This window comes from Nematostella vectensis, chromosome 1 (genome assembly GCF_932526225.1).
Source record: "Nematostella vectensis chromosome 1, jaNemVect1.1, whole genome shotgun sequence".
Taxonomy (NCBI): domain Eukaryota; kingdom Metazoa; phylum Cnidaria; class Anthozoa; order Actiniaria; family Edwardsiidae; genus Nematostella; species Nematostella vectensis.
The window spans coordinates 9,305,174-9,332,541 of NC_064034.1; the positions used below are offsets into that span (position 1 = coordinate 9,305,174).

The 27,368-nt window shown below is 39.8% G+C and overlaps 4 protein-coding genes across 7 annotated transcripts; 2 read left to right on the forward strand and 2 right to left on the reverse strand.

Annotated features, from left to right (window-relative positions):
- The first annotated feature begins 9 nt into the window (after positions 1-9).
- LOC5520353 (transmembrane prolyl 4-hydroxylase) lies at positions 10-4,757 on the forward strand. Its single transcript, XM_048731926.1, has 8 exons — positions 10-225; positions 948-1,044; positions 1,445-1,679; positions 1,877-1,911; positions 2,250-2,470; positions 2,786-2,898; positions 3,507-3,597; positions 3,966-4,757. The coding sequence occupies exons 1-8, from the start codon at positions 115-117 to the stop codon at positions 4,401-4,403; spliced, it is 1,341 nt and encodes a 446-aa protein (XP_048587883.1). The 5' UTR covers positions 10-114; the 3' UTR covers positions 4,404-4,757.
- LOC5520351 (PHD finger protein 24) lies at positions 4,758-8,763 on the reverse strand. Its single transcript, XM_001640133.3, has 6 exons — positions 8,343-8,763; positions 7,698-7,929; positions 7,039-7,230; positions 6,541-6,619; positions 5,944-6,143; positions 4,758-5,393 (listed from the first exon to the last, which is right to left on the reverse strand). Exons 1-6 carry the CDS (start codon positions 8,627-8,629, stop codon positions 5,034-5,036), a joined length of 1,350 nt encoding a protein of 449 aa, XP_001640183.1. The 5' UTR covers positions 8,630-8,763; the 3' UTR covers positions 4,758-5,033.
- A 90-nt stretch (positions 8,764-8,853) lies between these two features.
- On the reverse strand, positions 8,854-19,362 carry LOC5520428 (HAUS augmin-like complex subunit 3). 2 transcript variants are annotated; one of them, XM_032365440.2, is made up of 16 exons: positions 18,900-19,362; positions 18,751-18,790; positions 18,472-18,542; positions 15,373-15,456; positions 15,188-15,299; positions 14,806-14,875; positions 14,610-14,719; positions 14,440-14,524; positions 14,160-14,217; positions 12,248-12,382; positions 11,562-11,742; positions 11,186-11,338; positions 10,692-10,960; positions 10,297-10,378; positions 9,963-10,058; positions 8,854-9,319 (listed from the first exon to the last, which is right to left on the reverse strand). In XM_032365440.2, the coding sequence occupies exons 1-16, from the start codon at positions 19,067-19,069 to the stop codon at positions 9,185-9,187; spliced, it is 1,851 nt and encodes a 616-aa protein (XP_032221331.1). In that variant the 5' UTR covers positions 19,070-19,362; the 3' UTR covers positions 8,854-9,184. The 2 variants fall into 2 exon arrangements, with proteins under 2 accessions (XP_032221331.1, XP_032221330.1); XM_032365439.2 differs by having other exon boundaries at positions 11,562-11,745; positions 18,900-19,358.
- Positions 19,363-19,725: 363 nt separating this feature from the next.
- LOC5520350 (peroxiredoxin-1) lies at positions 19,726-26,590 on the forward strand. 3 transcript variants are annotated; one of them, XM_032365442.2, is made up of 8 exons: positions 19,726-19,890; positions 21,591-21,697; positions 21,770-21,806; positions 24,181-24,297; positions 25,045-25,167; positions 25,332-25,462; positions 25,702-25,736; positions 26,258-26,590. In XM_032365442.2, exons 1-8 carry the CDS (start codon positions 19,757-19,759, stop codon positions 26,303-26,305), a joined length of 732 nt encoding a protein of 243 aa, XP_032221333.1. In that variant the 5' UTR covers positions 19,726-19,756; the 3' UTR covers positions 26,306-26,590. The 3 variants fall into 3 exon arrangements, with proteins under 3 accessions (XP_032221333.1, XP_001640260.1, XP_032221334.1); XM_001640210.2 differs by lacking the exon at positions 19,726-19,890 and adding an exon at positions 21,376-21,502; XM_032365443.2 differs by lacking the exon at positions 19,726-19,890 and adding an exon at positions 21,440-21,506.
- The last annotated feature ends 778 nt before the right edge of the window (positions 26,591-27,368 follow it).

The following is a 27,368-nucleotide window of genomic DNA, read 5'->3' on the forward strand; positions in this document are numbered from 1 at the left end:
GTCCCTGGCCGGTACCTTTTGGCGACCAAGGGCTTTGTTCAGTCGTCTTACACTATCCACGGAAGATACTGAACTTGAGAAGTCAGAGTCTTGCTAAGTTGTGATTCATAGAAGATGGAGCTTATGTTAGGGATCTTTTTTATGGTCGCTGTGACGTGCCAGGCACAGGGTCCGAACATCATCAGTCGGATGGACACATCGCTTCCAAGACTGGATCCCGTCAGGGTGAGTGTGGGGAAGTTATCAGGGAACAGCGTATACAGTCGGGGACGAGCTATTAGCTCCCTTAATTTGTATCAAATAGCACTGTACACGCAAATATAACCACGCTCAATGCATTGTAAAAAGAAAAAGAAAGTGACTTGCTTTTCGAACTAACGTAGCACTAACGTGATATTCGCACGTAAGATATCGACATTTTCAGACAATCTTTTCGATCCCAGTTGGTCAAATTGATAAAGGAAATACATATTTGTTAAAAGTACCCTATAATTATCATAGTCTAGAATCATCATAAGTGGTACCAGTCGCTAAGGAATAAAATCGTTTTAAAATCAAAAACCTGTTTGCATGTTCGCAGACGTGATCTCTGTCATGATAGAATGTATTAAATTAAATTAAGCTAAGGTTAACAAAAACATGAGAGCAGGGTGGCATGTTTTTAACACTTTTAAAGGATCAAAATGGTATAATAACTCGGGATCACCATTTGGTGAGTTATAGAAGTATAGTTAGGTAACAGAACATGAGAATGGAGAAAAAACACACAGTAACAAACAAATCGATATTAATGGCCATATGAAAACAGTATTTTCGTTCAATTAAGCACAGTTACTAGCCAGGAGGGGAGAGCTTCATGGCGGTTCGTGAATTCCCTATCCCTGTTTGAATTTATTTACTCAATGTTTACTACTATTGCCTTTTTATTTACTACACCTCTTTATTAGGTTGGATATGAACGAGAAGTGATTCAGTTTCAACTGTCTGGTGAACGAGCCAATAAGGTCATTGTCAAAACTGTCAGCGTCAAACCACCAATATTCAGTAAGTCATGCGCAACTTCAGTACACATGCAGCTTCAGTAAGTCATATGCAACTTTAGTAAGCCATACGCATCTTCAATAACGCCCAGGTTGCAACTTCAGTTAATTAGAAACAGTAAGTTCAGTAAGTCAGCTTCAACCTCCTTTTCAATATTATGAAATAATATTAATATTAAAGTGGGCAACTGCCTTCTTTACTAAAAGCACCACAACAACGTCCGGCTTTAAATGCATTAGTTAAAACAAGACTGATTCTTCGCGATAGGTATCCAGCCAAATCCTAAATAAAATACAAAAAAGGAAGACATACGCGAACAGCGACTTGATGTGCTAACAGTCTATCTGATGCACACCATTGATGGATATAGGAACCTTTTATTTACAAGTTGCATCTTTTTCAGCCATCGAAGATTTCATCACAGAAGCAGAGTGCAAGCACATTATAATGTACGCAAAGCGCTTGGGCTTAGAGAAGAGTCCGCTGACCAAAGACTCCGTGGTTATCGAGGATGAGACATCCATGCGAACCTTCAAAAAATGGGACTGGGACGGAGACGGTTACATAGAACCAGCCGAGGTGTCTTCCCTTCCAGGCAAAGGGGACCTCTACCTCACCGAGGATGACGTACTTGACATGTAAGCGTACAGCTACATTCTAGTCTTATGGCTGGGGAAAGGATCTCATAGATCCAGTGAAGGCCGGCCTCTATTCAAGCGAATGGACTCATTTTAAAATTATCCATGCGTAATAAGTGGAGAGAGGATTGCGGAAGAAAAAACACCTTGTCTCACGATCAGCAATTTGATAATACTGAGATTATTTTCATTTGAAGGTTCAAGGAGCTCGATATGGACCAAGACAAGGATGGTAAGGAATCATTAAAAGCTCGAAATATCAACAAATGAGCATCGCCAAGAATTGTTTGTTAAAAAGTGCAGACGAGATGTGTCTGTCATTTAACCGTACAAATACGCAAACCATAACATCTTACTTTTACACAAGCAGCCAAGGCACACCATATTAAACCTCACACCATCATTTAACTGTTCTTCAACAATGTTAGTGATGTTCACACGAGGCTTAGGACCTAGTTTATCCTCATGCTCACATACTACTAACACAAATCAATACTAATGGTCGGTTTACCAACATCACAATGTCGCCCGATAGTAATCGGGTAGACTGATGTACATTTTTTAATCCAGGTCGCATCAGCTTTGATGAATTCTGGCGGATAGGCGTAACCAACATAAAGAACCACTTTGACAAGCTCCGCAAGGTACCACATCTGCGCAGTCGCCACAGCGAACAAGCCTGGATGTTCCACGATAACCCCAAGTACCCTCTTCTCGCTGATCTCCACGGCAGGCTTTCCCGTCTCACTGGTCTACCCAAATACATGATTCGCAATTCAGAACCGATCCAGGTCAGTCTTCAGGTCGCTCATGGGACGGGGGAATGGAAGGTGCTCGCTGACCTGAAAGGGCTGTCTCGGCTGTTCATGAGAATTCCGATCATAAGAAGAATTCGTTACACCTTGTTTGCTATCTAGTAGTTTTTCTTGAGCCACTCCCAAATCTAGTGCTTTTCTGATACACCGCTAGTCTCATGTATATTCTTGTTCTTATCATGCTCACCCTTACAATGATCTATGCTCATCGGTAATCGGTATGTGCAGGCTGATTAAGTTATTCTCAGAGGTTGACATTGAATGCTTCCCACTGGTGGTCGTTTTATACAGGTTGTTAAGTACAAAGAGCACGGTCACTACCACGCCCATCACGACTCGGACGAGCTGAACGCCACGCTGCCATGCTGCTCGTTCCACAAGGAAGAAAACTGCCGGCTCTGCAGGTAACTCGCCCAACTCGCTAGAACCAGAACATTGCTATCGCTGCAGGAATTTGCCCATCAGGCTAGAAGTAGAACATCACTAGCGCTGCAGGAATTCGCCTATCAGGCTAAAAGTAAAATATTACCAACATTGCAGCTAATCCGCCCATGAGGCTAGAAGTAGAACATCACTAGCGCTGCAGGTAATCCGCCCAACAGGCTAGAAGTAAAATATTAGCAGCATTGCAGCTAATCCGCCCAACAGGCTAAAAGTAAAATATTAGCAGCATTGCAGCTAATCCGCCCATCAAGCTAGGAATAGAATATCACTAGTACTGTTATAGTTTCATCCTCCTATTAATAATCTGATATACAATAAGTAGAACTAGTCAAGGCGAAACAATCTAAGTTGCATCGTGTTGCATGCAGTACGCGTAACTGAAGACAGAAGTGATAGCAGGATAAAAAAGAGGCGCGTACTTCCAAATTGAATTTAAAAGTAGATCGAGGTTAACCTGCCTAGAGCTTTGGTAAAGAAATGAAGCACTCTTTTAATTCTAACGCCTGATAGAACTAAGTTAACAATGCAAGTATAGGACGACAATGATGACCCCATTGATATGTTGCAGATACATGACGGTGCTGTTTTTCTTGAACGAGCCGGAGGAGGGTGGCCAAACAGCATTCCCGTATGCCAACAACGACACGTTCACAGAAGAGGTAAGAATCGCGCTTTTACACATTCACACATGCACCTTTTGCTTTTCGTTTCCGAATCCATATTGATGACAATAATGGCGGGAGTGCATACTAGGTGGAAGTGGTGAAGTATTTTAAGGAAACTGACAACGATAGCCCAGTTGCGCTAGCCTCAACCAAGTTGCGCTAACCTTAGGCCAGTTGCGCTAACCCAACCCAGTTGCGCTAGCCCTATACCAGTTGCGCCAACTCACAGCAGCTGGGCTAAACATAGCCATAGTCTCGTTCTCGGCTTCCTTAGTATTCTCTTCATTTCCAAATCTCGCTAGGTTTAGTGTACGTACTACCAGGGTACCTGTGAGCTTACAAGCTGAACTTGTGTGTTTTAGGGCTTACGTCGGGAAAGACGGAAGGTAAACCTCGCACGTCACTGTAAAGATGCCAACGTGGTGATCAAACCCAAGCGAGGAATGGCAGTCATGTGGTACAACCACGAGCGAGAGCCTAGCTCCGGATGGCTCGGGAAGCTTGACAGGCGGACCTACCACGGCGGATGTGACGTCATCAAGGGCGAGAAATGGATCGCTAACGCGTGGCTCAATGTGATTGGTGAGATCAATTCGGATGAATCATTCAAAGGATGGTTGCATTCGTACGAAGGGGAGGATGGACTGATAGCCGAAAACATGCAGACGGAGAGAACACTGCAAGGACCGCCGGGAAAGGAAGGCGAAGAGATAAAGGGAGAGACAGGGAAGACTTCGAGCAAGCAACAAGAGAGTGGGACAGCAGGGGTACAGGAAGGCAAGAGCAGGGAGGACTTGTAATCAAGTCGGAACTATTCACACATCTCTAGAGGGTTATGCAAGATAACGTAATGTTATGTAACATAACGTAATCATCCGTGGTTAATGCCATGGTTTATAACGTTATCCTTAAAATAACTTTGAGACACAGACGGAGTATAGGGAGACAATGCTTTGAAGGACTTGTAGTCGGATCACAGTATGGGCAATTTAAAGAAAGGTCAGTACCGAGTCGGAACTTTTCATAAACAAGGATTTTTTTTGTAGCTTTTTCTGTGTGTGATTTTTTTAGGAGAGATTGATTTGTAATAATTTATAAATATCTTAAAATAAAAAAAAGTTATCAATAAATGTACCACGTGCACACGCTGTAAATAATCTGATGCTGACTTTATTATCTTATTTCGTTTTTAGGAGAAGGGGGCTGTGAGCAGGTTATAAAATTGCATTGATATGTTCGGTGTGTACCATTAGCATTCGCAAGGTTGCCATGGCAATCGTGACCATAGAAAAATACAAGCTGCCTTTACAGCCTAGCTCGTGCTCCCAGAATAAGGTCCCTTCAGATCGTCCTTCTAAATGCCCCGCGTAACCAAAGTATCCAGGGTAAGCTTGTTCTACTCAATACGGTACCTTGCGGCCCAACCCGCACTAGGTTTCCTCGCCATACGTTATCTCTTCTGTGTCAAGTCTTGGGATGTACGGCTGCTGACTTGCGGTATTTGGTCGCGCGGCCAGCACCGCAAGGGCGTGGCTCTTAAGGAAGTCCCCCCAGCTTACTTCCCGTTTCCTTGCCAGGGAAATCCGGCCGTCGTCCTTCTCCTCCACCCCTAGCCACGCCCCAATAGGAATGAGTCCCGGCTCAAGGTTTATCATGGAAATGTACCACTGCTTAAAGGCGCGCCGCGCATCTTGAATACAGATATGACCTTTGTTTGATGGGTCGTAGACTCGAAAATAGCGCTTTATCCTTGCAATCTCGCGCGGTAGGAGAAGCTTGATAAGATCAGTCTAGAAGAATATAAGAAAACGATATATTATTACAAGGAAACAAAATAGGATAGAGGCATTATTTGATTCAAAAGGGTGCACATATATGTGCGAATTCCCATGTGGTGCGCTAAAGAAACATTAGGTCTAATAAGTAAGGCATAAATGAGTGAGTGGGTGGGTGGGTGGGTGGGTGGGTGGGTTTGAGTGAGTGAGTGAGTGAGTGAGTGAGTGAGTGAGTGGGTGGGTGGGTGGGTGGGTGGGTGGGTGGGTGAGTGAGTGAGTGAGTGAGTGAGTGAGTGAGTGAGTGAGTGAGTGAGTGAGTGAGTGAGTGGGTGGGTGAGTGGGTGAGTGGGTGAGTGGGTGAGTGGGTGAGTGGGTGAGTGAGTGGGTGAGTGAGTGGGCGGTGTGCGTGCGTGTGTGTGTGTGTGTGTGTGGGGGGGTCCTTCCCCCTGGCTACAACCCTGTAGGCAGAAGTTCCCTAGTGCATATGGTATGGGGCAAATGTTAAAAAATATGTTTTTATATAAAAAGCAGTATGGTAGTGTCCACGACACTTCTCATCACTGACCGGTTTCTTTTTGCCGAGCAGCATGACGGCCATAGGTGTCATGAACTCCCACCAGTCGATAAGGCCGGTACCATCACGGTCCATGTCGTTAAATATTCGCATCTCCTGGATATAGCGGTAATCAGGCATCTCTCGGCCCATCAGACGCTTGTACTTCTCCTGCTGATAGTTGATGAACTCCTCGCGAGAGATTAACGAATCTAGGCAAGGGAAGACAAAAGTTATCATCAGAACAACATTGAAGTAGCCTATTTTCTAACAAACCTTGTAATAAATTTTTAACTCTTTGTAATTGCTTTGTCGCAGTCAAGAAAATAAGTCACCTCGTTCTTCCTTATTAACTGTGTCAGCCGTCTTTTTGTCATCCTAGCAAAATACTAAGTGCAAGGAAGCATCCATTTTCACCGGCTGATTTGGGGAAAGTTATTGTGAAATTTTCGATCGAAATTGTAAAGAAATGATAAAACTTCGATTTTAGATAGTTATTTCGAAATTTCTTCACATAATTTATCTTTTAATTATAAATGATAACTATAACAAAGGTGTCAGACTAGGGCTCCTTAAGTGTGGCACAAAACAGTCAGAAATACAATTTACCTTTGTTTACATCAACTTCGTCGAATGTTTCCATTAGCTCGACTTTTTCTACGTCTTTCAGAAGCCAAAACAAACTTTCCTGTAGTAAAAGAAGAATTAAGAGATCGACAAGATAGAGAAGTGAAAATAAGCAATACCACGTGGGCCAATCACCAAAGTACACTATCGCATAGGGTTGTTTTTCCCTTTGGGAATGTGCCCTGTCTAAAATTCCATTATTTCGACTGTCTTTGAGAATCTCGAGTCTCAAGAAAGAATAGAGGGGGTAATAAAGATGGCATAGTAATGTCATTTAACGACACCGAGAAGGATACCGCCGTTCTCATGGACTAGCGTTTTGAGTCGAAGGAGAATAATACATGGGGGTCATAAAGATAGTGTTATATCCAAGGACATATGCAGGTTGCCATGTTCTCACGGACTACCTATGAAAATAGTTTCGTCCCTCAAAACAAGATTGGCGTCGGAATGATGGTATAGTGTAATTATTCAACTTACGCATTCGGGGCAGGCCCATCCAATGCCGGAATGTGCTAGTAGCAAAGCTTCGTTCTGTAGTTCGTCCGTGAGGTATCCGCGTCTTTTCAGGCAGTCCGAGTGATAGACGCGCGTGCAAAGCCTGCACGGATTCAGGATCTGGTTGCCACATGGTACCTGGTTACAATAGTAGCACAACATATCCCAGGATTCCTGAGGGGGGAAGGCAGAGCAACGCAGGATTTATAATAATATCATCTCGCATCAAAACATAAATAAGCACCTCCTAAAGAGTGCCTCGCCGACTTTATAGAATCCGATGACGTGGGGAGTGAACATTAGAATGGAACAAAAGATGACAGTGCTACCACGACAAACTTTTATAATCGGAAGCTTGTTTTGTTATGTTTATGGAAGGATGTTTGCTCCTTGTATGTTGTAAAAAGTACTTTTATAAACATTTTGTTAAAAGCATCTTGCCTGGGGTATGAAAAATTGAACATGCGCAGGCGTGTACTTAGGCCGCAAAAAAAAAATGGGTAAATTTTTCTGAAGGATTACCAAATACTATTATTTTTCCACAAAGACACTGCACATCATCCGTGTGATAGCTATGCCCAACGCGGGTTCACCCGTATAATAGCCATACCCACCGCGGGTTCCTCCGTATATATACTCACCGCGGGTTCATCGGTGTTGTAGGGTGCCATGGTCTCCACATCGACTTCCTCTACCGCCATATCGCTCTGCACCTGCTTAAGGAAGCCCAGCGCGCTAGACAGTTTGCGAATCTGCTTACGCACCGAGGATCTTCGTCTCTCTGTGGTCGTGGCTATGGAGTCTCGTAGCGCGCTCCAAGCTAAACTTGTATCCACCACGCTGAAGTGCCGATACCCTTGGTGCACTGCTGATCTGCACGAAGAGAAAGAGAGTGAAGCACCAGCGTGATTATTAACTGGGTCGTAGCCAGAAATAAACATGTTCTATTTTATACATTTCAGCCGTTTTTTTTTTTCAAGTTAAACTCCAGGTTTAATTTTTGTTGTTGTTGTTTCTGTGATTTTCATTGCTACCATTACGGAATTGTGCCAAGCCATGTCGCATATTTTTTTCCTGCCGTTGTCCTATACTTACGATAGGGACCAAAGACTCGAGCTTTACTCGTTCACTGACATTCCGGAAGCTTTAAGCTGGAGCCACTAGTACCCATGGTACAATCACCTCCGTTGCAGAGGCAAAAGCGTCATCTGGTCATTGTGGCTATAAACTTGGTCTACACATTTTCCATCATTCTATAGTCACGTTTACAGCGAGCTCATACTAACCGTTTGACATGCTCCATAACAGCTGGGTCACCGTCAACTTGCTCTTCGATGGGGTATAAGTCGGCGTGCTGTCTTAGTGCCAGCCCACCTAAATCAGCAATCTCCGACTTGCGTTTGAACCGAGCATGCAAAATCTCACGAATGGCGTCATCAAATGTCGAATCACTCTTCTCTCGATTACTGGCAGTCTTATTCAGAGCAGACTTGAACTTGCCAGCAGCTTGGACAACTCGTAACGTTGTTTCACCTGATGCTTCGCTATGTCGCTTGCTAGAGGCATTTCCCATATTATTCGGGGGCTGTTCTCGGCATTGTCAGGGTACCGACCCTGAGCACGCGGGGAAAAAGGTCCCCAGTGTTGTTTAGCGTGTTTTACGCGTCCAACACAACTACGAGAAGGTTTACAGAACAGTTCCAGAACGGTTGGTGACGTAATTGAGCGCGCGCTGTGACGTCACCAATGCAATGACGTCACTAAGTGACTAGATAGTATGTCAAGGCAACAAATGGATCGCAAAAAAATATGTGTTTATTTAGCAAAAGACACGACAGACTGATGTTAAGTAACTGTGATTCTATGTGTATACTTGACGATCCTGTTCTGTTTTCATTGCAAAGAAACGACAAAATAGTTTAGTTGTTGAAAACCGACAATGATACATTTTTCGAAATGCTTACTGGCATAATAAGTAGCCCTGGTTACTGTACATTTTGAAAAACATGTTAATTATGTTTTACCGGGTTTTCGACCACAAACAATCTTCCCATCTACCTTTACCATTTACCATTTAAGTTTTGCAATCGTTCGGCGGAGTTTTGTAGGATCGAATAAGTGTCGTGAGTTATCGACCAGATACAATCTGAGCATCTACTCTCGCCGCGAGCTCGGCAACTGCTCGGCGAAGTCTTGAGGGATCGGTAAAGAAGCACACAAACAAGTCTCTCTCCATCGCCTTCAGGGAATCAGATCGCAGAATCTAAAAAATAAAGTTTTCGTCAACACTTTCTTTTTAACTCGTATCGTGAATGTTGATATTCCAGATTGTGTATATTGGTATTTTTACGACGCGATTATGTTGTTGCTGTCACTATCGTATTTGTTAAGCAGTCTCTGTGAACTGCCATTTTGTAATAATGAGAGTACCAAGCGTGAAAAAGCATCCATTTCCATCGGCTGATTTGGGGTAGCCAATGCAATATTTTCGATTGAATTGGGTAAATAAAAGATTACAGTGAAGATACAGAAAGCGGACCATGCTGAACAACTTTGACTAATCAGATTCGGCTTGAACACCGTGAACATTTTGATGTGCCTGCTAATATTAAATGAACACAATGACAAAGGTGTGGCTAACAAGGTCTCTAATGCTAATGTTGTTGTCTTTTATCAATGTTTATGATATAGCTAACAGTAGCTAACTTTTACAGTAATTATTTCTTGTTTTCGTTTATGTTGTTTTTGCTTTTATTGTTACTACTTGCTAACAGTAGCTAACTTTTACAGTAATTATTTCTTGTTTTCGTTTATGTTGTTGTTGCTTTTGTTGTTACTGCAGTTATTTTTGATTTTGTAGTTGTTGTTGTTGTTTTTTGTAAAAATAAATAAAAACGTGTTGGTACCTTTTTCTTGCTCTCTACGTCCCTGATGACATCCTTGATTGACTGCTCCAAAGACGTGACAACATCACTCAGTTGCACCAGTCCATCAGCTAGCCGCTAGAAAAAAACAACACAACCGTCTTTTACTTTCCATTATGTAATATCACATTGTGTGTTACGCCACCCTTGAAATTCAACAACGTGTTCGATTGTATATCAATTTCCCGTTAGGAAAATTCACGCAGGTAGTGAATATGATCTAACACATGTCATTGTACTGGGTGTGGCGTCACCACTGATGCTCGAGCACGTACAGGGCGTGGCATCACGTAGACGGTGTGGCATTCGTTCGTACCTGTGGGCTAAGTTGCGGGGGCCCTCCCTCTGTCGTGGCACGGCCATATGCGAGCTTTTGGCACTTTTCAAGATTCTGCTCCCTGTCAAATAAGAAAAGGTTAGGCAATTTTCGAGAAAGGCGGGTCTCCTAAGGGATATAAACTGAATGAGTGGCGCATAGTAGCAGGATATATATGACCTATAGTGAGAATGATAAATAGCTATGAGCTAAATATAGATATGAGCAGGATAATGGCCTATAGTAAGAATATCGCGTTATCCCGACACGATATTGGACGTGTTAGTCCCCCCCCCCAAAAAAAAAAAAAAAAAAAAAAAAAAAAACTCACAAAGTGAGAGAAGAAAAATAGCGTTAACATGACTAACGGACAAATCAGCAATTCACTGGCTTACATTTGGCGCAAGACATCTTCCTGTTGTCCGCTGACCGCTGATAACGAGGACTTCAGCGCATCCGCGCTATTCACCAGCTCGGTGGTCCATTCAAGGAGCTGTGAGTACGTGTGGAATAGCGTCCCTGGAGTGTCCTCGCGGGTCCTCAAGGGCCCATCGGGGTCCGAAGGGTCCAGAAGCTCGTAGAGTCGTCCCAGGAACTCATCCCTGCTGTCTAGCGTGCCTCGCGTGGGGTCTGGGCGCTGGAAGACTGGGTCAGACATTTTGCTCTGACTACGTTAAGGTTACACATTAAACACATTCGACTGGGGCTCACCGTTAGGGTGCTAAAGGCAACCACTTTTTGAAAGCAAAATATTTGTTAACATGCTGAAAAAGAAAGTCCAAATATATATATTGCAGTCAATAGAAGCCAACCCCTGCACCCCCCCCCCCCCTTCCTCGCCCAGCCAACAAGCGTACGCGCCTGCCTAGAATAGCATTTGATAGGATACAGTTCTTGTTTGTACTCCCTTGGCGCTATTTTGTAGACCGGTTTCCGATGCGCTGAAGAGTCGATGGGCATCGCGGTGCTTGTGTCGCTCTATTTCTAGAGCCATCAGTAAGAATTCATAACGTGATCGTTGCATCAGCAGCTGGTTTATCACCTATATAAATCATTGGACATTTAAGGTTGGTACGCTCCCACACAGTACCAAGTAAGCATCCATTTTTATGGGCTTATTAAATCAAGAAACTGAAATAAATCAATATTGTGTCAGGCTTAAATCGTTGGTAGTTTTTTTTTTTTACAAATAGGCAGAAGTATTATCAACAATAACAAAGGCATGGTTGATCGGCACTTTTTAAGATAAATTCTGGTATGTTCACCTGGTCCTGTTTAGACGTGAAGTAATCCTGACGTGCTATCTTCAAGTGGTAGTCCCCTCGTAGTATCTTGGTGGCCTGAAGATGGGCTAGCTCCTGGATCACATCTGACATGATCTGGTCGTTGAGCTGGGAGACTTGTGCTTGGATGCGTGCAAGGAAGGACTGCCCGTCATTCAAGTGGCTTCTGTGAAATGTAAGTGACTCTGTTCATTCTCATCATTTTGTCTTCCTAGAATAATACCTTTCTGAGTATTTTGTTTAGTTGCTACCCCCAAAAGTGGACCTTTTTGTTCAATAGGAGGTACCTAGTAATATCCTGGCTGGACATTATGGGCCTTGGTACTTATCAGACATAACAGGACGTTACCCTAGGGGTTCAACATCTGGTCATGGTACTTATCGAAAAAAATGGGTCATAATCTAGTCATGGTACTTATCTGACAACATTTGACATTACCTGGTCACGGTACTCATTGAACAACATCCGGAACATTACCTGGTCATGGTACTGTACTTATTGGACAACATGGGATGCTACCTGGTCATGGTACTTATTGGACAACATGGGACACTACCTGATCATGGTACTTATTGGACAACATGGGACGTTACCTGGTCATGGTACTTATTGGACAACATGGGACACACCCTGGTCAAGGTACGTATCAGACAACAAGTGCCATTACCTGAGGGTGTCAGCATCAGCCACATGGTGGTGCCGAAGCATGGCCTCGTTCTTCTCTTCTGCTAGCTTGACAGCTGCCATCACCCCACATGCTGCAGCCTCAGCACTGATCCTTTTCTGTTCACTCCTGCTATAGCTATGATAATAAACCATATAATTTTTGAGTCAATTGCAGAAGGAGTGGGATAGCTTACTCCTGCCACTCCTATGACAATATATCACACAATTTAATCATATGGGAAGAATGAAGATTAACTATTGTTGAGCCAGTGTATACCCTTGCATGTATCTGGAGTAATTTCTATAATGCTAAACTTCAGAAACATGACTTGGGACTCCAGGGTGAGTACTCACTACATATTCTCACACAATGTTCATATCATATTTGTACTGCATGTGGAAAAAGGTGAAATCTATGCATATTATGAACTTAGGAAGCAGGGTAAGAAATTACAACACATGTAACTATTAACAGTTACCCAACAGACCTGTTTGAAAGGACAAAAGGATCAGAACTGATGACTCACTCATCAGGGATACTTATTGATTGGTCCATAATGCTCTTTGATACAGTATGCATTTCAGCTCTAGATATTGAGCTGGAGTGCCCTTGATCTGTGTAACAAGAACAGGGGCTCAACTCTGGGTTTCTTATGGAGACCTGGCACCATTATATGATGGGGCCCTGTGCCAGTAGCAATCCCTTAATTGCTTTACATATACAGTATTATAGTGGAGCTCCCAAGTGGCGCAAAGCACTGTGTGAGCGGAGCCCAAACAAAACAAAATATGGTAACAAATATTGGTAACCCATCGACTAGAGTTTTCGTGACATGATGTCCATCCATCTGAACGTTCCCAAAAAGCATCGTATGACAACCAAACTCGGCTGGTGTCATGTATGTGTCAAGGGAGGTACAAAACTGTGGTAATGTGATTTGTGACGTCATCAATGACATCACTAGAGGCAAAAATATACTGACGTCATCAAAATAAAAATATTTATATTTAACGAAGGAAACATCATATGGCAACCAAACTCGGTAAATGTCATGTAGGTGTCAAGGGGGATGCAACAATATGGTCACATGTTGTGTGACATCATCGATGACATCACTAAAAGGGGGTGCTCAAATATGGTCACTTGATTGTGACATCATCAATGACGTCACTAGAATTAGAATATGCTGACGACATCAAAATAACAAACATTACTTGTGAAAGAAACACTGTATAACAACCAAACTTGGTAAGTGTCATGTATGTGTCAAGGGGCGGCGCCAAGATATGTTCACATGATGCTTGACGTTATCGATGACATCACTTTAAGCAAAACTGTCCCGATGTCATATCTACATTCATATCTCCAAAACGAAACATCATATGACAACCAAACTTTGTATGTGTCATGTATGTGTTAAGAGTTATGCAACAATATGGTTGTTTGATTTTTGACATCATCAATGTCACTAAAAGCAAAAATATGCTGAAGTCAACAAAATAAAAAAAATGTACGTTCAAGTGGGGGTGCAATGAGATGGTCATGTGACATTATCGATGAAGTCACTAAAAGTAAAACTACCCTGACGCTGAAACATTGTATGACAACTAAACTTGTTATGTTATGTGTCATGTAGATGTCAAGGGTGTGGGGAAGGGGGGTTAACAAGTCGGTCATGTGGTCTGTGAAATCTATGAAGCCATGAGAAATAATGTAATATTTCTTAAATTATTAAGGGAAAATAAGCAAGATTTGGTCATTTGGAGCTCCGCTTTTAGGCAATGCTATATCTATGTACACTACACACAGCTATACAGGTGAGATTTTATGCCAACTGATGGAGCACTGTATTGAGTGATCACTCCATTTCTTTGTATTTTCTTTTGTACTGTACTGTATATTGTGAACTTACACTTTCTGCAGTCTTGAGAGCTCCTTGCAGTCATTTAAGATGACTTCCTCTGACTCCCCTGTTAGCAACATAAGATAAATAAAATACCAAATAAAGCAGGAAGGGGGTTCTCCCCTATATTCATTATATTGGGCCGTGCCCCTGGATAGGTTATATACCCTTATAGAGAAAGCTATTTATCTTAAACAGAGTATACTGTAAATTTGACACATTTTTGTCCTGAACTTAATTGTTGTAATAATAACATCCCATCCCCCAATGATTATGTTATGAAAGGTACCTCTTATTAGAAGGGCAGTTGGATCACTGATCTCTAGAAGCTCATAACGGTTTTCATCTCCTCTTCCTGCCATGTCTGCAAACCCCTGTATAAACAAATTTCAAAACAAAGTCTTGTTATCTGACAATTATGTTGTATTTGGAAAATACAGTACTCTTTTCTCTGCATACCTCAAAAAATTGCTTCCTTGTATAAGAGGTGAGCTCACTAGTAAACCTCTCCTCTGAATCATAGAAATCTCCACTGCTAAGTTGAGATAAGAATGCTTTCTGTTTATCCTCTGAATAAAAGTCAGTAGAAAAGAAAAGTAGAAAATATTAGGACTGTTTGCTTTAACACAATACAAATGTGTATGCAGTAGCTAACCTTTTTGTTCTGTGTGAAGGCCTGTCAAATCTGACACAGTCTTTAAAAGTTTTCCTATGGCAAGATCAATCTGTAGAGTCAAATGATAAACAATATCTGAGCCCACATGAGGAGTAAATACTGATAAACTGCAATAATAGGAATGGGTCCTTAATCTTTGGTAAACATTAAAACTCTCAAAGCTAGAATAAAGAGGAAGGATGGGATGTAGATGGCAGGTAGAGTTGCGTAATCAAGGGGGGGGGGGATGAGCAGGGTGCATGCACACCATCCTTGTCCACCATGACTCCAAGATTAACCAAGATCTTGATCACAAGTTCTGGAACATTTAAAACATGGAGAGCAGCAACCTGCAGAGGCTGAATGGGAATATCCCACTGACCTGTTTGCTCTCTGTCTGGCAGGCCTCTAAACACTTCTTGTATTTTTGTTTGGATTCTTTTTCAACAGGGTTGATTTTACTCAGTTGATGAGAGGCTTTGGTCTGATGAATACTGACAAAACAAAAGAAACAATAGAATCAGGGCAAATATAGGACTAGAGAAATGAAAATATGACAGTTATCACCTTAGCTTGTTTCTCTGGTGTACTAGCTTATGCAATCTCTTATTCATGGACTCAACTGTCTTTGAGGCTGACTCTATCTCATTTCTTGGAAATAAAATAAGTAACACAAAAGATAATTCAACACAGAATCATATCATTTAATAGGGGCAATATCGGAAATGAAAGAGATCACGTGACTGTTTGGATGGCAAACTAGAGCGCGCTCAGGCTTTAAGTGGCAAAATAACAACAAAAATCAACTTATTCAGTGCTTTCGAAAAAAGACACGAAGAAAGGGTTTAGTTTCATTTAAAGATTTTATTTTTTCGTCGTTCTCTGGTGTGACATGCGCAGTCATTTCTGTGACTATTTTGGTTTAAATTTGCCATCCTAATCCATCCTTTTGACCTCCAACTGCCCGATGCAATATTGGTTGGATAGAGCTCTGTAAATTCTCCAGGGATAGATTCTAGGGCTGCTACCTATCAACAGATTAAAAAAGGATGTGCCCCTCTATGTTTTTTTTTTGTCATGCACATATATGCTGATGACACCACTCAACATGAAATAGACAATAATGACATGAATATCGTAAGAAGCTTAGTGGGGATCTTAATAATCTTGAAGAATTAGAATTAAGTAATGGTTCGTGTAAGAACTACGGTACCCTGCGGCAACGCATGCGCAGAAGTAGCTAAAACTTCAGTAAAATCCTGCCCTCTGATTGGGTAAAATACATCTTCGGGTGTTTTCCGTTCCATTGATTGACAAACATTTAAATTAAGAATAAAACAAAGGTTGCATTGTTACGACTTATCCCCGAGTTTTGTTCGAATCGTATGTTCGGAAGTTACATTTCCGACCTAGCGCTCACGTCGCCATTTTAAATTCTACATGCTTCCTCCTCGATATATTAAGACAAGTCTCTCGCTATTCATCATCTCTTCGAAAATAGTTTGAAAATCTATTGTATATACTTTAAAGAAACGCTTCTGAGTTCTGTTTGCTTGCAAACTTTGTCCGAGAAGTTAGAAAAGTTCAAAAGGCAGGCATGTTGCTGCCCAAACCACGAGGCTTGGTGTGGCAGTAAGCCTTCAGATGTGGAACAGAGGTCCCTGAGAAAGGCGAACAGAGTAGAGAAAGTTTTCTTGAGGCTAGATAACAAAGGCAAAAAATGCTGGTCTAGAAGCATTTGTATATACTGTCGACAGCTAGTCGATTTGGAGCTTGGAAACAAACGCATGAAAACTTCACACAAGGTGAGAAAAATGATCTTTCTCAAAGTCAATGTTCTGTCGCTTGCCGTATAGATTCTGCTGTTTCTGTACTGTCTTGACCAGTCTTGATCCTCCTTTTCAATTTGTTATTTATTTCGAAAATCAAAATTGCAGAGCTGTAGAGATGAAACTGCCTCAAGTTCCAGCGTGTTTTTCCAACCGGAAACCTCTGAGACCAGCGCCGCTGCTGAAGCCGCGTTAGAAACATTCCAGGTAAAAAATTCATAGGTCAATAAGTACTTGAGAGACAAATAATTGGTTCAGAAGGGAACGAAATATTTTACTCGTTCTATTTTACTAAAAGAGTTTTATTACGGGAAGTTGTCATTTGAGTTTACGATGTGAATATGTAAATATAAGTTATGTGAGCCTGATTTATAAGCTAGGTGAAATGTAAATACCAACAAGCCCGGATGTATTCCTTGAATGTAGCGAAACATCCTGGGGTTTGACACCCTGAAATTGAGGTACAGCAAAGCCCCGTCTAAGTGAAAGAATTGTAAGCGGATAACTTAACAAAATGCAGGGTTTTGTCTTCCTTTCAATTCAAACAATGTCTTTCTTCATTTTCATTAGCTGACAGCCCTTGTAACACTGTTTTTAGTTCCTGACGTGTCTGCTTCTGAGGAAGTTGACTGTAGTTGCCTTGTATTTTTTATAAGTTCTGATATTCAAGAAATGAAGTTGAGAAGGAATCTTAAGTTTGTGTGTACTTTTTTACAGGACATTGAGGAAACCTCTGCACTAGGGCAAATTTTGCCGTCATCAGTTGATGCTGTACGACTCATGAAAGCATCAACTAAACTAAGGGACATAGAAATAAAGGATTTAGAACGATCCATTGAAGTAGAAAATACGGCGTTTGGTGAAGCGAAGATATTTTTTTAGAAAATTGGAAAATATAAATATCAGCAATAACCCGCAATTGTCAGTAAGAGCAGTGGAATGCTTATGCGGATGCAAAAAGCTGAAAGAAATAGTGAATATAAATGCAGCCCGTCTGGAGCCAGAAGAATTTTCCGTGAGTCCTCATGGCCTACTATGTATTGAAGACGGAGACCCCGATTATAAGCTGGACACTCGACTTCATTAATGAGCTTATGGAATAAACCTTGCTTGCGGCTTGTTTTAAGAAAATATTGTGCGTTCTGTCTGTGTCGATGAAATAATAATTAGAGGACTGCTACTACTGTGAATTCCAGTAAACTTTATTGCTGTGGCTTGTAAGCGATAATAGTTGTATTGAGGATTCAATAAAGCAAAATTGGTAACTTTATTTAAAGGCGTGAATCGTTTTAGTTGTCAATCTTAACATGAAAATCGTTGTCAAAAATCTTTGAAAGAAAAAGTGACTTTCTTTGGAAAGCTAAATTCTACTGCACTAACAGGCTTTTGGAAATGTGAGACCGTATTTTCACACGTTTAGCCAGCGGAATGTTTGCTTTGGCAAGAGACAAAGCGCAAAATTGTAATAAGTGAAGTATAAAAAACTATTAGCAGATATCCGAAAGGGATTTCTCCATGCTCCGAACATACGATTTTAACAAAAATGCAAAGGTTGAAAGCTTTCTTACTTCGAACCTAAGCCCCCTAATGAATATGAGTGCAAGAGCACTTATTTCAGAGAAATGTGACTCCAAAGTTCAAATTTGGCGGGCAGAGCGTCTTGAACCAATAAGCATAGCAATATTAATTAGATTAGTTAAAAAGATAACGAACCCCTATTGCCGCAGGACCTATCGATTCACCGTAGTTCTTACACGGAGCATCACTTAATTAATAAGATGGCATTAAATGCAGCGACAATAAAATCAATGAGCTAAGTATCTATAGATGTTCTTACTGTAAGGTTTCATTGGGAATTTCGTCCTGGTACCCCTGTGCATTTGAGACAGCTTCCTCTAGTTTATCACCCTGAAAAATATGGGGATTCATCATCATTCATTTATTTATCCATTCACTTGATACATGTTCTATGTAATTACATTGATATTATATTAAGCAAATGTAAAGGGTTCTAAAGGAAGCAAAGCTTGAAATTATAGAATTATAGAGCACATTCACAGTTCTCAACGTAAAATAAGTACATTTTAATTAAGTACTGGTTTTGGTTTGTGTTTACCTCGAGTATTCCCTCCCCTGCATTTAAAAGATCGGTATAGCTGCAAGAAAAAGATCAAACATTCAGCCTCAACGCATCTTTTTATTAACTATATACTCCATCATATGCAAGAAATGATTTAGCAAGCTCCAGACAGGAAAAGAAAATACCTCTCTATTTCGTCGTCTGTGATAATGTTTTCTGGCTGAATATTATCGCAAAGCCAGTCGAGAAAAGAAAGACAAGACCTTTGCTCGAATAACCATTCAAGGCTTTCCACACTTGCATTTGGAAACCCTACGCGCTGTAAAGCACGGGCTAAAGCGGCACAATCACTCATCGCTCCGTCCTTTAAGTAGTATCCTTCGCATAAATGATCATTTAACGACGATCGAAGGCGTAAAACAATGAGACAGGAAAGTTTGTTTTATCACAACAACGAAATTTCGATTTCGCGCGCAGGCACAGATCAGCAATGCGCATGTCAGTTCACAGCCTCCCTCATTTCCAGACTACATCAGAGAACCCGCATCATTACTTTCTTAGATAATTCCCTTCACCAGTTCACAACAATTTTGACTTCATTATTTTATAATTCACATCGTCTTCGAGACTTTCTTCACCACACTTATCAAAGTAATCATTAAAATATAACTACATAACTTGCCCTTTCCATCCATGGTATCCCGAAGTTTATTGGGTGGGCGTACACGAGCCGCGGATCACCCTAATGAATGAAAAAAAGTGAGAGGCGAAAAGGAAAACCGCATTCTATCAAATTGCTGCACCTAATCAGGTCAACAACAAAAAATGATAGACCTTTTTATTGACGCCATAAATCGACAAATTGGCTGGAGTGGCGTAGCCATCTTTGGCTGCCGAAAAAAGTTTTTTTTCTCTAAAAATAGAGAAAAATAAAAAATAGTAAAAATAGGCAAATCTAAACGGTGTCCCCGTAGCACACAATTCATGGGCTACCTGTGCGCTAGTTCTAGACCTCCTCAGACTCTTTGCGGAGAAGAACAAAATGGCTGCTGCAAGATTTGTTGGTGCTCTTGGTTCGCAAGTGTTGCGTAATTGCAGCAGGGCTTTGGTTCTGCAGCAGCCAAGAAACGCTGCTCCAGCATTTCATCTCGCCAAGCGCATGATGTCTTTTTCTCGGTAAGTACAGGGTTAGAGGCGGAGCGTCCAGTTTCTTCGCAATATAGCTACTTATCGCGTAATACTTAAATCATAGAATATAAAGTGATTCAACCGGTTTTGTGTCCTGTTATTGTCTTGAACTTCCATAAGCTCGGGTAACGACCCGGATTGGACAAAGACGTGTTGATAGTTGAAGTGAAAAAGGAAGCCATTTTAGATGTTGATCGTCTGTAGAAAATTATCACGTGGCTAAATAAAGCCTTTTATTCAAAATAATAGCTAAAAAATGATAATAACAGCTTACTGAGAAAATGCAAAATCGTCTAACACGTACCAGACATTTACCTTACTGATTATGTTTTAAATTCTTATTCCAAGTCCTATAAAAAGGTAAAATATAGCTATATCATGTATAGTTTTCTTCCTTTGCAAAAGGTCTAGATGTAAACATTATAAAATATTGATGAGATGAGGTGGAGTTCGGAGGAATTTCTGGCCACTGTTTAACTCTTAAATAAAATGATTAGTGATTTTATTTCAGATAAATGCATATTTTTTCCCTTTTATTTTTACATCCTGTTTATTACCCCACACTTTGCTCTCTCCCACATCATTGCAGTATAAGCCTGATTCATTTCTGAAACCTATTAGAGATATCATGATAGCATACTGCACCTACCTTAAATATATTTGGAATCATTTAAATAAAAAACGCGAGTGATTCAAATAAAACATTAGGAGTTTGCACCATTGGTATCATATATACATGCCAACAATGAATGCATAACTGATTATGATTCAAATATGACAACTGTGTTAGAATATCATGATAAAGAGACACAACCAGCCACACCTTTTTTTTATTCAACATTGAGCAATGAATTTTGTAATGGCAATATAAAAACAAATTTTTAAACTCTGCCATTTTAAAATTCAATAGAAAGTATTGCAATACTTTCTCCAAATCAGCTGATTGTATTGGATGCTTTTTTAAACTTGGTATTTTGCTAGGATGACAAAATGGTTGCTGACACAGCCACTAAAAATAGATGGAAAGTCATATTTTGTAGGCTGATAAAGGTAGAAAACCAAGAGAGTTGGTTTAGTTATTATGTAACCTGTATACTCTTGTGTTGTACAAATTAAATATAATTTCCTTGAAAGTTATCGTTATAGATAAGCCAATCTCTCCTCAAATTCATGTCTTTTATTATCAAAATATGATGATGTTTTCAAAAAAAAAAGGAGAAGTACAGTGAAACTGGGATTAAAAAAAAAACAACTTTTTGACAGTTGTCATACTCCTCCTAGGACCAGACCTGAATTTTCTGCATTTTGTTTTCCAATATAACTGGTGTTAGAAATGTGGTAGATACATGAGTGCTACAGATCCTCATTTTGTCCACCGAGAAGACGTTAAAGAAAGTATGAATACTAGTATCTTTAAATATTTACAAAATTACCAGATTGACTGTTTGAGTATCCGTCTACTAGGAGTAGGTCTGGGTACTAGTCTATAAATGGAACGTGTCACATGTGCGGAACCGCATCGAGTCGATCACTCATTCCATTCGGGCCTACGGTTGCTTCAGTTCGTTCGCTTTCTCCCAGCTGAATTTTAACTTTTAACGTAGGTACACATGTACTAGAGCTATTAACTAGGTTATCAACACTTGCATTGTTGGGGTATTTTATATATTTGCGCATTTTCTTTGTAGAGCCGATATGAGCAAGACGGCGATTCAAAAGCCAGCCCCGGCTTTCTCCGGCACTGCAGTCAACAAGCACGGCGAATTCATCGACCTGAAGCTTTCTGATTATAAAGGTAAGCAAGGTTTAAGCATCTCTTCTGCTTTTCTACCGGTTGTTATCGCTCTAATTTGTTGTCTTTACCCAGGGAAATACGTTGTGCTGTTTTTCTACCCGCTCGATTTGTGAGTATTATGAGTACATGACATCAAATCTCAACCGATTGTAAGGAGGCGCACATGGCTCATTTTCTGTGTTTTTTTTTAACTTTGTAAATAATCGTCTTTCAGCTGCTATGCTTTCTTTATTTTATGCGCACTTTTGAATTTGTGTTGTCGTAATGTTTAGTACCAGTATAACAAAAGGATGATTATCGAAATTTATACATCATTTCGCTTACTGTACTTAATAACTCGTTTCTTTTCGCGAAATCTCTCACATGACTGCCAAAATATTTCTTCTTAGCTAGTCCTTGGTCGCTACTTCATGTTTTTTTTCTCACATTTTTTCTTTAGCTAGACAAGGGAACGCTTATTTTATTACGCAATCAGACCGTCTCGACCGATCAACACATCTTATGTTCTGCATCTTTACAAATCTGCCATCGCTTACGTGACAACAAAAGCTTTTTCCACTGGTGTGCGTTAAAATTATTTGTTTTGAAGAGTGCTGCTTGCTAAGTTTGTTTTAGTTTTAGTATTGCACTTTGAAATCGATTTTAGTGTATACCTTCTCGTAAGGCAGAAAGAAACACACTGTCAAGATGTTCATGAATACGTAAAATGCGACTTTTTAGCGGAAATTTGAAATGAGAAAAGTAAATATATAATTCTATTTTAAAGTCTTATAAAAAAGAAAAACACTTAGTATTAAACAATAACACACTAGTCAAGTTTCTTTTTGGTTTTTAAGGAATACAATCTTTTTTTGGAAAAAACATCCAGTTTACATTTGAGGCTGGGCGTAAATTATTTTTGGAGTATTATAAGTAAGGCCAAAAATTAACTTTGAGTGTATATAGAAATATAGTACCCAATGAATTATTAGAAAGGAATAACACCAATGTTCAAAAGCAGTAATATTCAAGGTTGTTATTGCCATTACGGTTTGATTCTTCATTTTTAGAATGTATCACACTTAAAAAACACTCCACCGCTACTAACCTTTTACATGTTTGCTAAGAACATGGTGATAATGATTATAGGTCTATTGATGATAATAATCAAATGGTCTGATAAAAGAAATTAGGTTGAACGTTTCGAAATAAAAAAGTAATTATCTTATCCATTTAATCAATTTTTTACTAATCAACTTTTTTCGAGCTAATATATTTGTCATAACTGTCATTTTTGTAAATAGAGCTACCAAAACAAAGAATCAGCAGTATTTAATGCTTGAAAAACCTTCAATTTTTACATCATGTTCTTATTTTATTTTTTGTGTGTATTGGAGAAAATTCTGCGAGGTTTATTTTGCCATGCGAGTCTGGATTTCAAAAGGATTGGTGGATTTGTTGAGCACTTTGGAATTTGGCGGTTGTCAGAGTTTGCAAACTTGTCTATTTTATATACAGAAGGCGACGGGAAAAATTCACAGCAGCTAAAACAGCTTAAAATGGCAAATAATGGTGGGTTTGAGTAGCAGCAATGTCAAGCTACTGTTTTATTTTCAAATCAGCATATTTATTTCAACAAGATTTGTTCTCTCATACAAACTCTGTACGCTCATACAAACTCTGTAATAAACCTACTCTTGCGTGAGCCTGGGCTACCTGTGTTGTGACTTGCTATGTAACAGATGGCAAGACCTTTCTCTTAGATTTTGGTTGTTACAATAACTCAGCTAGACTGCACACCTTCAATATCATTCTTTATTGTTTATCCTTTTTGGAGGTAATTTAGATTAAAGTTTTGCAATTGGTTATTAGCATATCTTTCGCTCTTTTCAATATGGAAATGTGCAAAATCTTAACTCTTATGCCTTGGAATCACAATTATAAAGTGGTCTCATTTCGAACCAAAAACATCTCTGTTTTTTTCACAGACAATAAATGGGTCACAGGTTTGAAAATTCTTTCATCTTATCTCCATGGCAAAGTGACAAAATATTGGTTTATTATGCCTGTTGTTGTGGAATTAAAAAAAAAGGTTAAATCACTTTATTATTCTAAACTGTTGATATTTGGTGGATTATTTTGTGGACATCACAATTGGTCTGGATATTTACCTACCCTTTGTTAATTGGTAGATTGCCAATTTTCTTGTTGCTTGAAAATAAAAAGAAATTGTAATAAAATAAAATAAACCCCCAACCACTGGTTACTTGGAGGCCCTAGTATTAACAGGATCAATTTTGTATTGTTTAAATTTAATTAATGTCTCAAATTGCTAGTTCTTGAGTCAATTGCTCTCAAAACTCACGTTTATTTTGCAAATACAGTGAGAAGGGCCAATAACATTTTCTTGGCTTCAAGATAAATTATATTTTACACCAGGTAACCCAAAGCTGTACTCATACTGATGTTATTATACTGATGATTATGGTGTTTTTATTTTTCAGCACTTTTGTCTGCCCAACGGAAATCATTGCCTTCAGTGACCGTGTGGATGAGTTTAAGGCCATTAACTGTGAAGTGATCGCCTGCTCTGTAGATTCAGAGTACTCCCACTTGGCTTGGTATGTTTGCTATGAAGCACTTTATTCAAATACGGTTTAGTCATAGGGTCATAGCTAGGATTTTGAATGCCCAAAGGAGGAAGCCCTAAATTTGTTATAATTGTAATGATTCCTTCTTGCGTATCGAGAGCGAACCTCCCATTTTCAGTGTGTAGGTGTTTGCAGAGTCTCCTTACCTCATAGGTTTGACTTATTATAATCTGTGGTATAACATAGCAGTGCTTAAACAAGGACCTATGTTACATGTAAATGAGCATACCTGGTCAAAACCGTAATTTCTGCTAGACTTCATCAAGTGCAGAGCTCTGTAAATATCAGGTAAAGCTGAAGATTAACTTTGATAATTTCTAAGATGAAAATCATGTTTGATACACACAATGCTATAATGGCAAAATTGGAATCAGTGCATGTTCGTTTAAAACAATGCTACATGTGTGTGTAACAAAAGTAACAAAAACTGAAAAATTTTGCGTCAAAAAGCTTTCCGATCTTTATTAATTATCCTGTTTTCAGAGAAGATAAAATAGGGTTCATGCGTAGTTGCTTTTGTGCTATTGTTGTTTTAAGAAATTATTTTAAACTTGGTCCTTCATCTTTTTTTCTTATTGCTATTGCATCTCTGGATTCATCGAAATTTAACAGGAAAGATGACTTAGACCTTTTTAGTTACATTTGAGTCTCAAGAAAGTCATTGAAACTGCCGTTCTGACATCAGAAACTAAAGAGTTTTGTTGTTTACTGTTACAGGACGAATGTCCCACGCAAGAAGGGTGGAATTGGTAACATTAACATTCCCATTCTGTCTGACCTGACAAAGCAGATCTCTAAAGACTACGGCGTGCTGCTGGAAGACCAGGGAGTGGCACTCAGGTAAGTGTGACTGCTAACCAATTTTAACAACAAATTTTGTTTGATGTCTGTATGTGAATTAAAACATTTATGAAATATATATAAAAAAAAATAAGAGATCCTTGTAAAACCATTAGGTATCTTGTATGATAGAATGCAGCAGTTCTCTCATTCATTTCTTTTAGGGGGCTGTTCATCATTGATGATAAGGGTATCCTTCGACAAATCACCATAAACGATCTACCAGTTGGGAGATCTGTTGATGAGACACTACGCCTGATTCAGGCCTTCCAATTCACAGACAAGCACGGAGAAGGTAGGTTATGTAGCATGCAATTACCTGGCTAGTTGGGTCTTACTCTTTTGAGAAGTTAAAGTTAGTTTGAGTAGCATGCCATTACCTGGCAGGTCTCACTCTTTGGGAGAAGTTAGTTTGAGTAGCATGCCATTACCTGTGTCAAGTTGGATCTTACTCTTTTGAGAAGTTAGGTTATATAGCATGAAATAACCTGGATGTGTCTCACTTTTCTCACTCTTTGTTTCTTGTTCTTTCAGTGTGTCCAGCCGGATGGCGTCCTGGTGCTGATACGGTAAGGGTCAGTTGTGGATAGATGTGCAAATAACTACATTGACAACAACAATTACAATAATAACACCAATGAGAACAACAATGAAAATAACAGCAATCATAACACGTTATTCCTTATACCTCAGTAGATACATTAATTGTTTCATTCTTAATAACAATAATTATTAAACAAGCCATCTGTATTTACTTGATTTGCTAAATTCGTGTAAAATATCATGACAATTCTAAAATGTAAGGCAATTGAAGAAACTTGAAATCAGAATATATATTCCTATGTTTAACATTTAAGAGGACTGGAGAGAAACCTCAGTCTATATTGACAGGGTTCAAAATAGCGGCCGGCTGTTTTCAGGTCTTTGCCGGCTTTATTTTTGTGTATCCCCTTCTCATATTTTTTGTGCAGGCTTTTTTCCCCACCAAAATCCACAAAGCCGGCAAAATCTAGCAGATTTGAATAAATTATTTTGAACCCTGTTTGACCATATTGTTGCTTGTCTATATCGACCATATTGTTACTTTCAGATTATCCCTGAGCCACAGAAGAGCTCCTCCTACTTTAGCAAGCAATAAGGAACCTCATCGGAGGGCCAAAACAAGAATAGCTCATTGTTTTTGTGTTTTTATTGTGTTTAGCAAGAGAACATTTAAATGCGGCTACCATAGTATAAGAATGTGGTGTTTCTAGTTTTGACTGTGAAAAATTAGACACATTCTAATAAGTAAATGTACGTTGTGTAAATGATCCAAAGACCTTTAGTGGAGTTTTAGCTAAATAGAAGCTTAACATGGGAATGTGTGTAAATGTTGCGGTGTTATAAATGTGTCAATAAATGGTCTTTTCACGTATACCTACAACCGCAGTAGATTATTTATTTATCAGGCAGGGTAATATAATATCTTATGTAGCTGTAGCTAGGTTTGCGTGCTCACAAAAACGCCTACGTGCAGTAGCGTCTGCATTGTTTAGTGGTGGAACTCGGATAAGTAATGATCTAAGATAGCGCCAACATTTAAATGAAAACCTGTAATTGGGGAGAGTTTTGATCTAAGCCACATGCAATAACGTCAACAGTGTTGGGGAAAACCCCTCAGTTGGACTAAGTTATTATCTAAGCCGCGTGCAATAGTGCCAGCATTGCTGCTGATTGCCGATTGCTAAAAAAAAGCCTAGCTCTTTAGACACCTCAATGGACCTAGGCAGTAGTCCTCACATCAATCCCGCAACTCGCAAGCGGTCGGAGCGGCTACGTATCAGCTACATGCTGATAGCCCACAGCTAACACCTAATAAACTGAAACAAGTTGTTACCAAGAAGGTTTCAGTAGAAGCGTTTTTTTTTTTCTTTTCTTGGTACGCTGGGTGTCGGATAATTGTCGCGCTCGGGCTTTTTATTGTTTTAAAAAACAATAAGGCCGAGCGGTAAGGCTCTCGCCCTCGTTGGCATTCCTTGGTCAAGTTTCTGCGGTGCGAGAGCCTTATTTCGGCCCTAGTTACCCCTCTGGCCTGGGGTAAACACACACGGATTATTAAAGATTATTGTGTAGATATTTTGTTTTGGTTATTTTTTATAAACTCCTATTTCACAAAAGGTTGTCAGTGCAAATGGTAAATGGCTTATGGGAACTTATTATTC

Coding starts and splice junctions, on each gene's coding strand:
- LOC5520353 (XM_048731926.1), top strand. CDS start 115: ATGGAGCTTATGTTAGGGATCTTTTTTATGGTCGCTGTGACGTGCCAG. Junction 1,045..1,444: donor CGTCAAACCACCAATATTCA/GTAAGTCATGCG, acceptor CATCTTTTTCAG/CCATCGAAGATTTCATCACA. Junction 1,680..1,876: donor GAGGATGACGTACTTGACAT/GTAAGCGTACAG, acceptor TTTCATTTGAAG/GTTCAAGGAGCTCGATATGG.
- LOC5520350 (XM_032365442.2), top strand. CDS start 19,757: ATGGCTGCTGCAAGATTTGTTGGTGCTCTTGGTTCGCAAGTGTTGCGT. Junction 24,298..25,044: donor GAGTACTCCCACTTGGCTTG/GTATGTTTGCTA, acceptor TTACTGTTACAG/GACGAATGTCCCACGCAAGA. Junction 25,168..25,331: donor GACCAGGGAGTGGCACTCAG/GTAAGTGTGACT, acceptor CATTTCTTTTAG/GGGGCTGTTCATCATTGATG.
- LOC5520351 (XM_001640133.3), bottom strand. CDS start 8,629: ATGGGAAATGCCTCTAGCAAGCGACATAGCGAAGCATCAGGTGAAACA. Junction 7,231..7,697: donor ACAACACCGATGAACCCGCG/GTGAGTATATAT, acceptor TTCCCCCCTCAG/GAATCCTGGGATATGTTGTG. Junction 6,620..7,038: donor GATGGGCCTGCCCCGAATGC/GTAAGTTGAATA, acceptor CTTTTACTACAG/GAAAGTTTGTTTTGGCTTCT.
- LOC5520428 (XM_032365439.2), bottom strand. CDS start 19,069: ATGAGTGATTGTGCCGCTTTAGCCCGTGCTTTACAGCGCGTAGGGTTT. Junction 11,339..11,561: donor TCACGTCTAAACAGGACCAG/GTGAACATACCA, acceptor TGATTTATATAG/GTGATAAACCAGCTGCTGAT. Junction 9,320..9,962: donor ACGTAGAGAGCAAGAAAAAG/GTACCAACACGT, acceptor TTTATTTTTTAG/ATTCTGCGATCTGATTCCCT.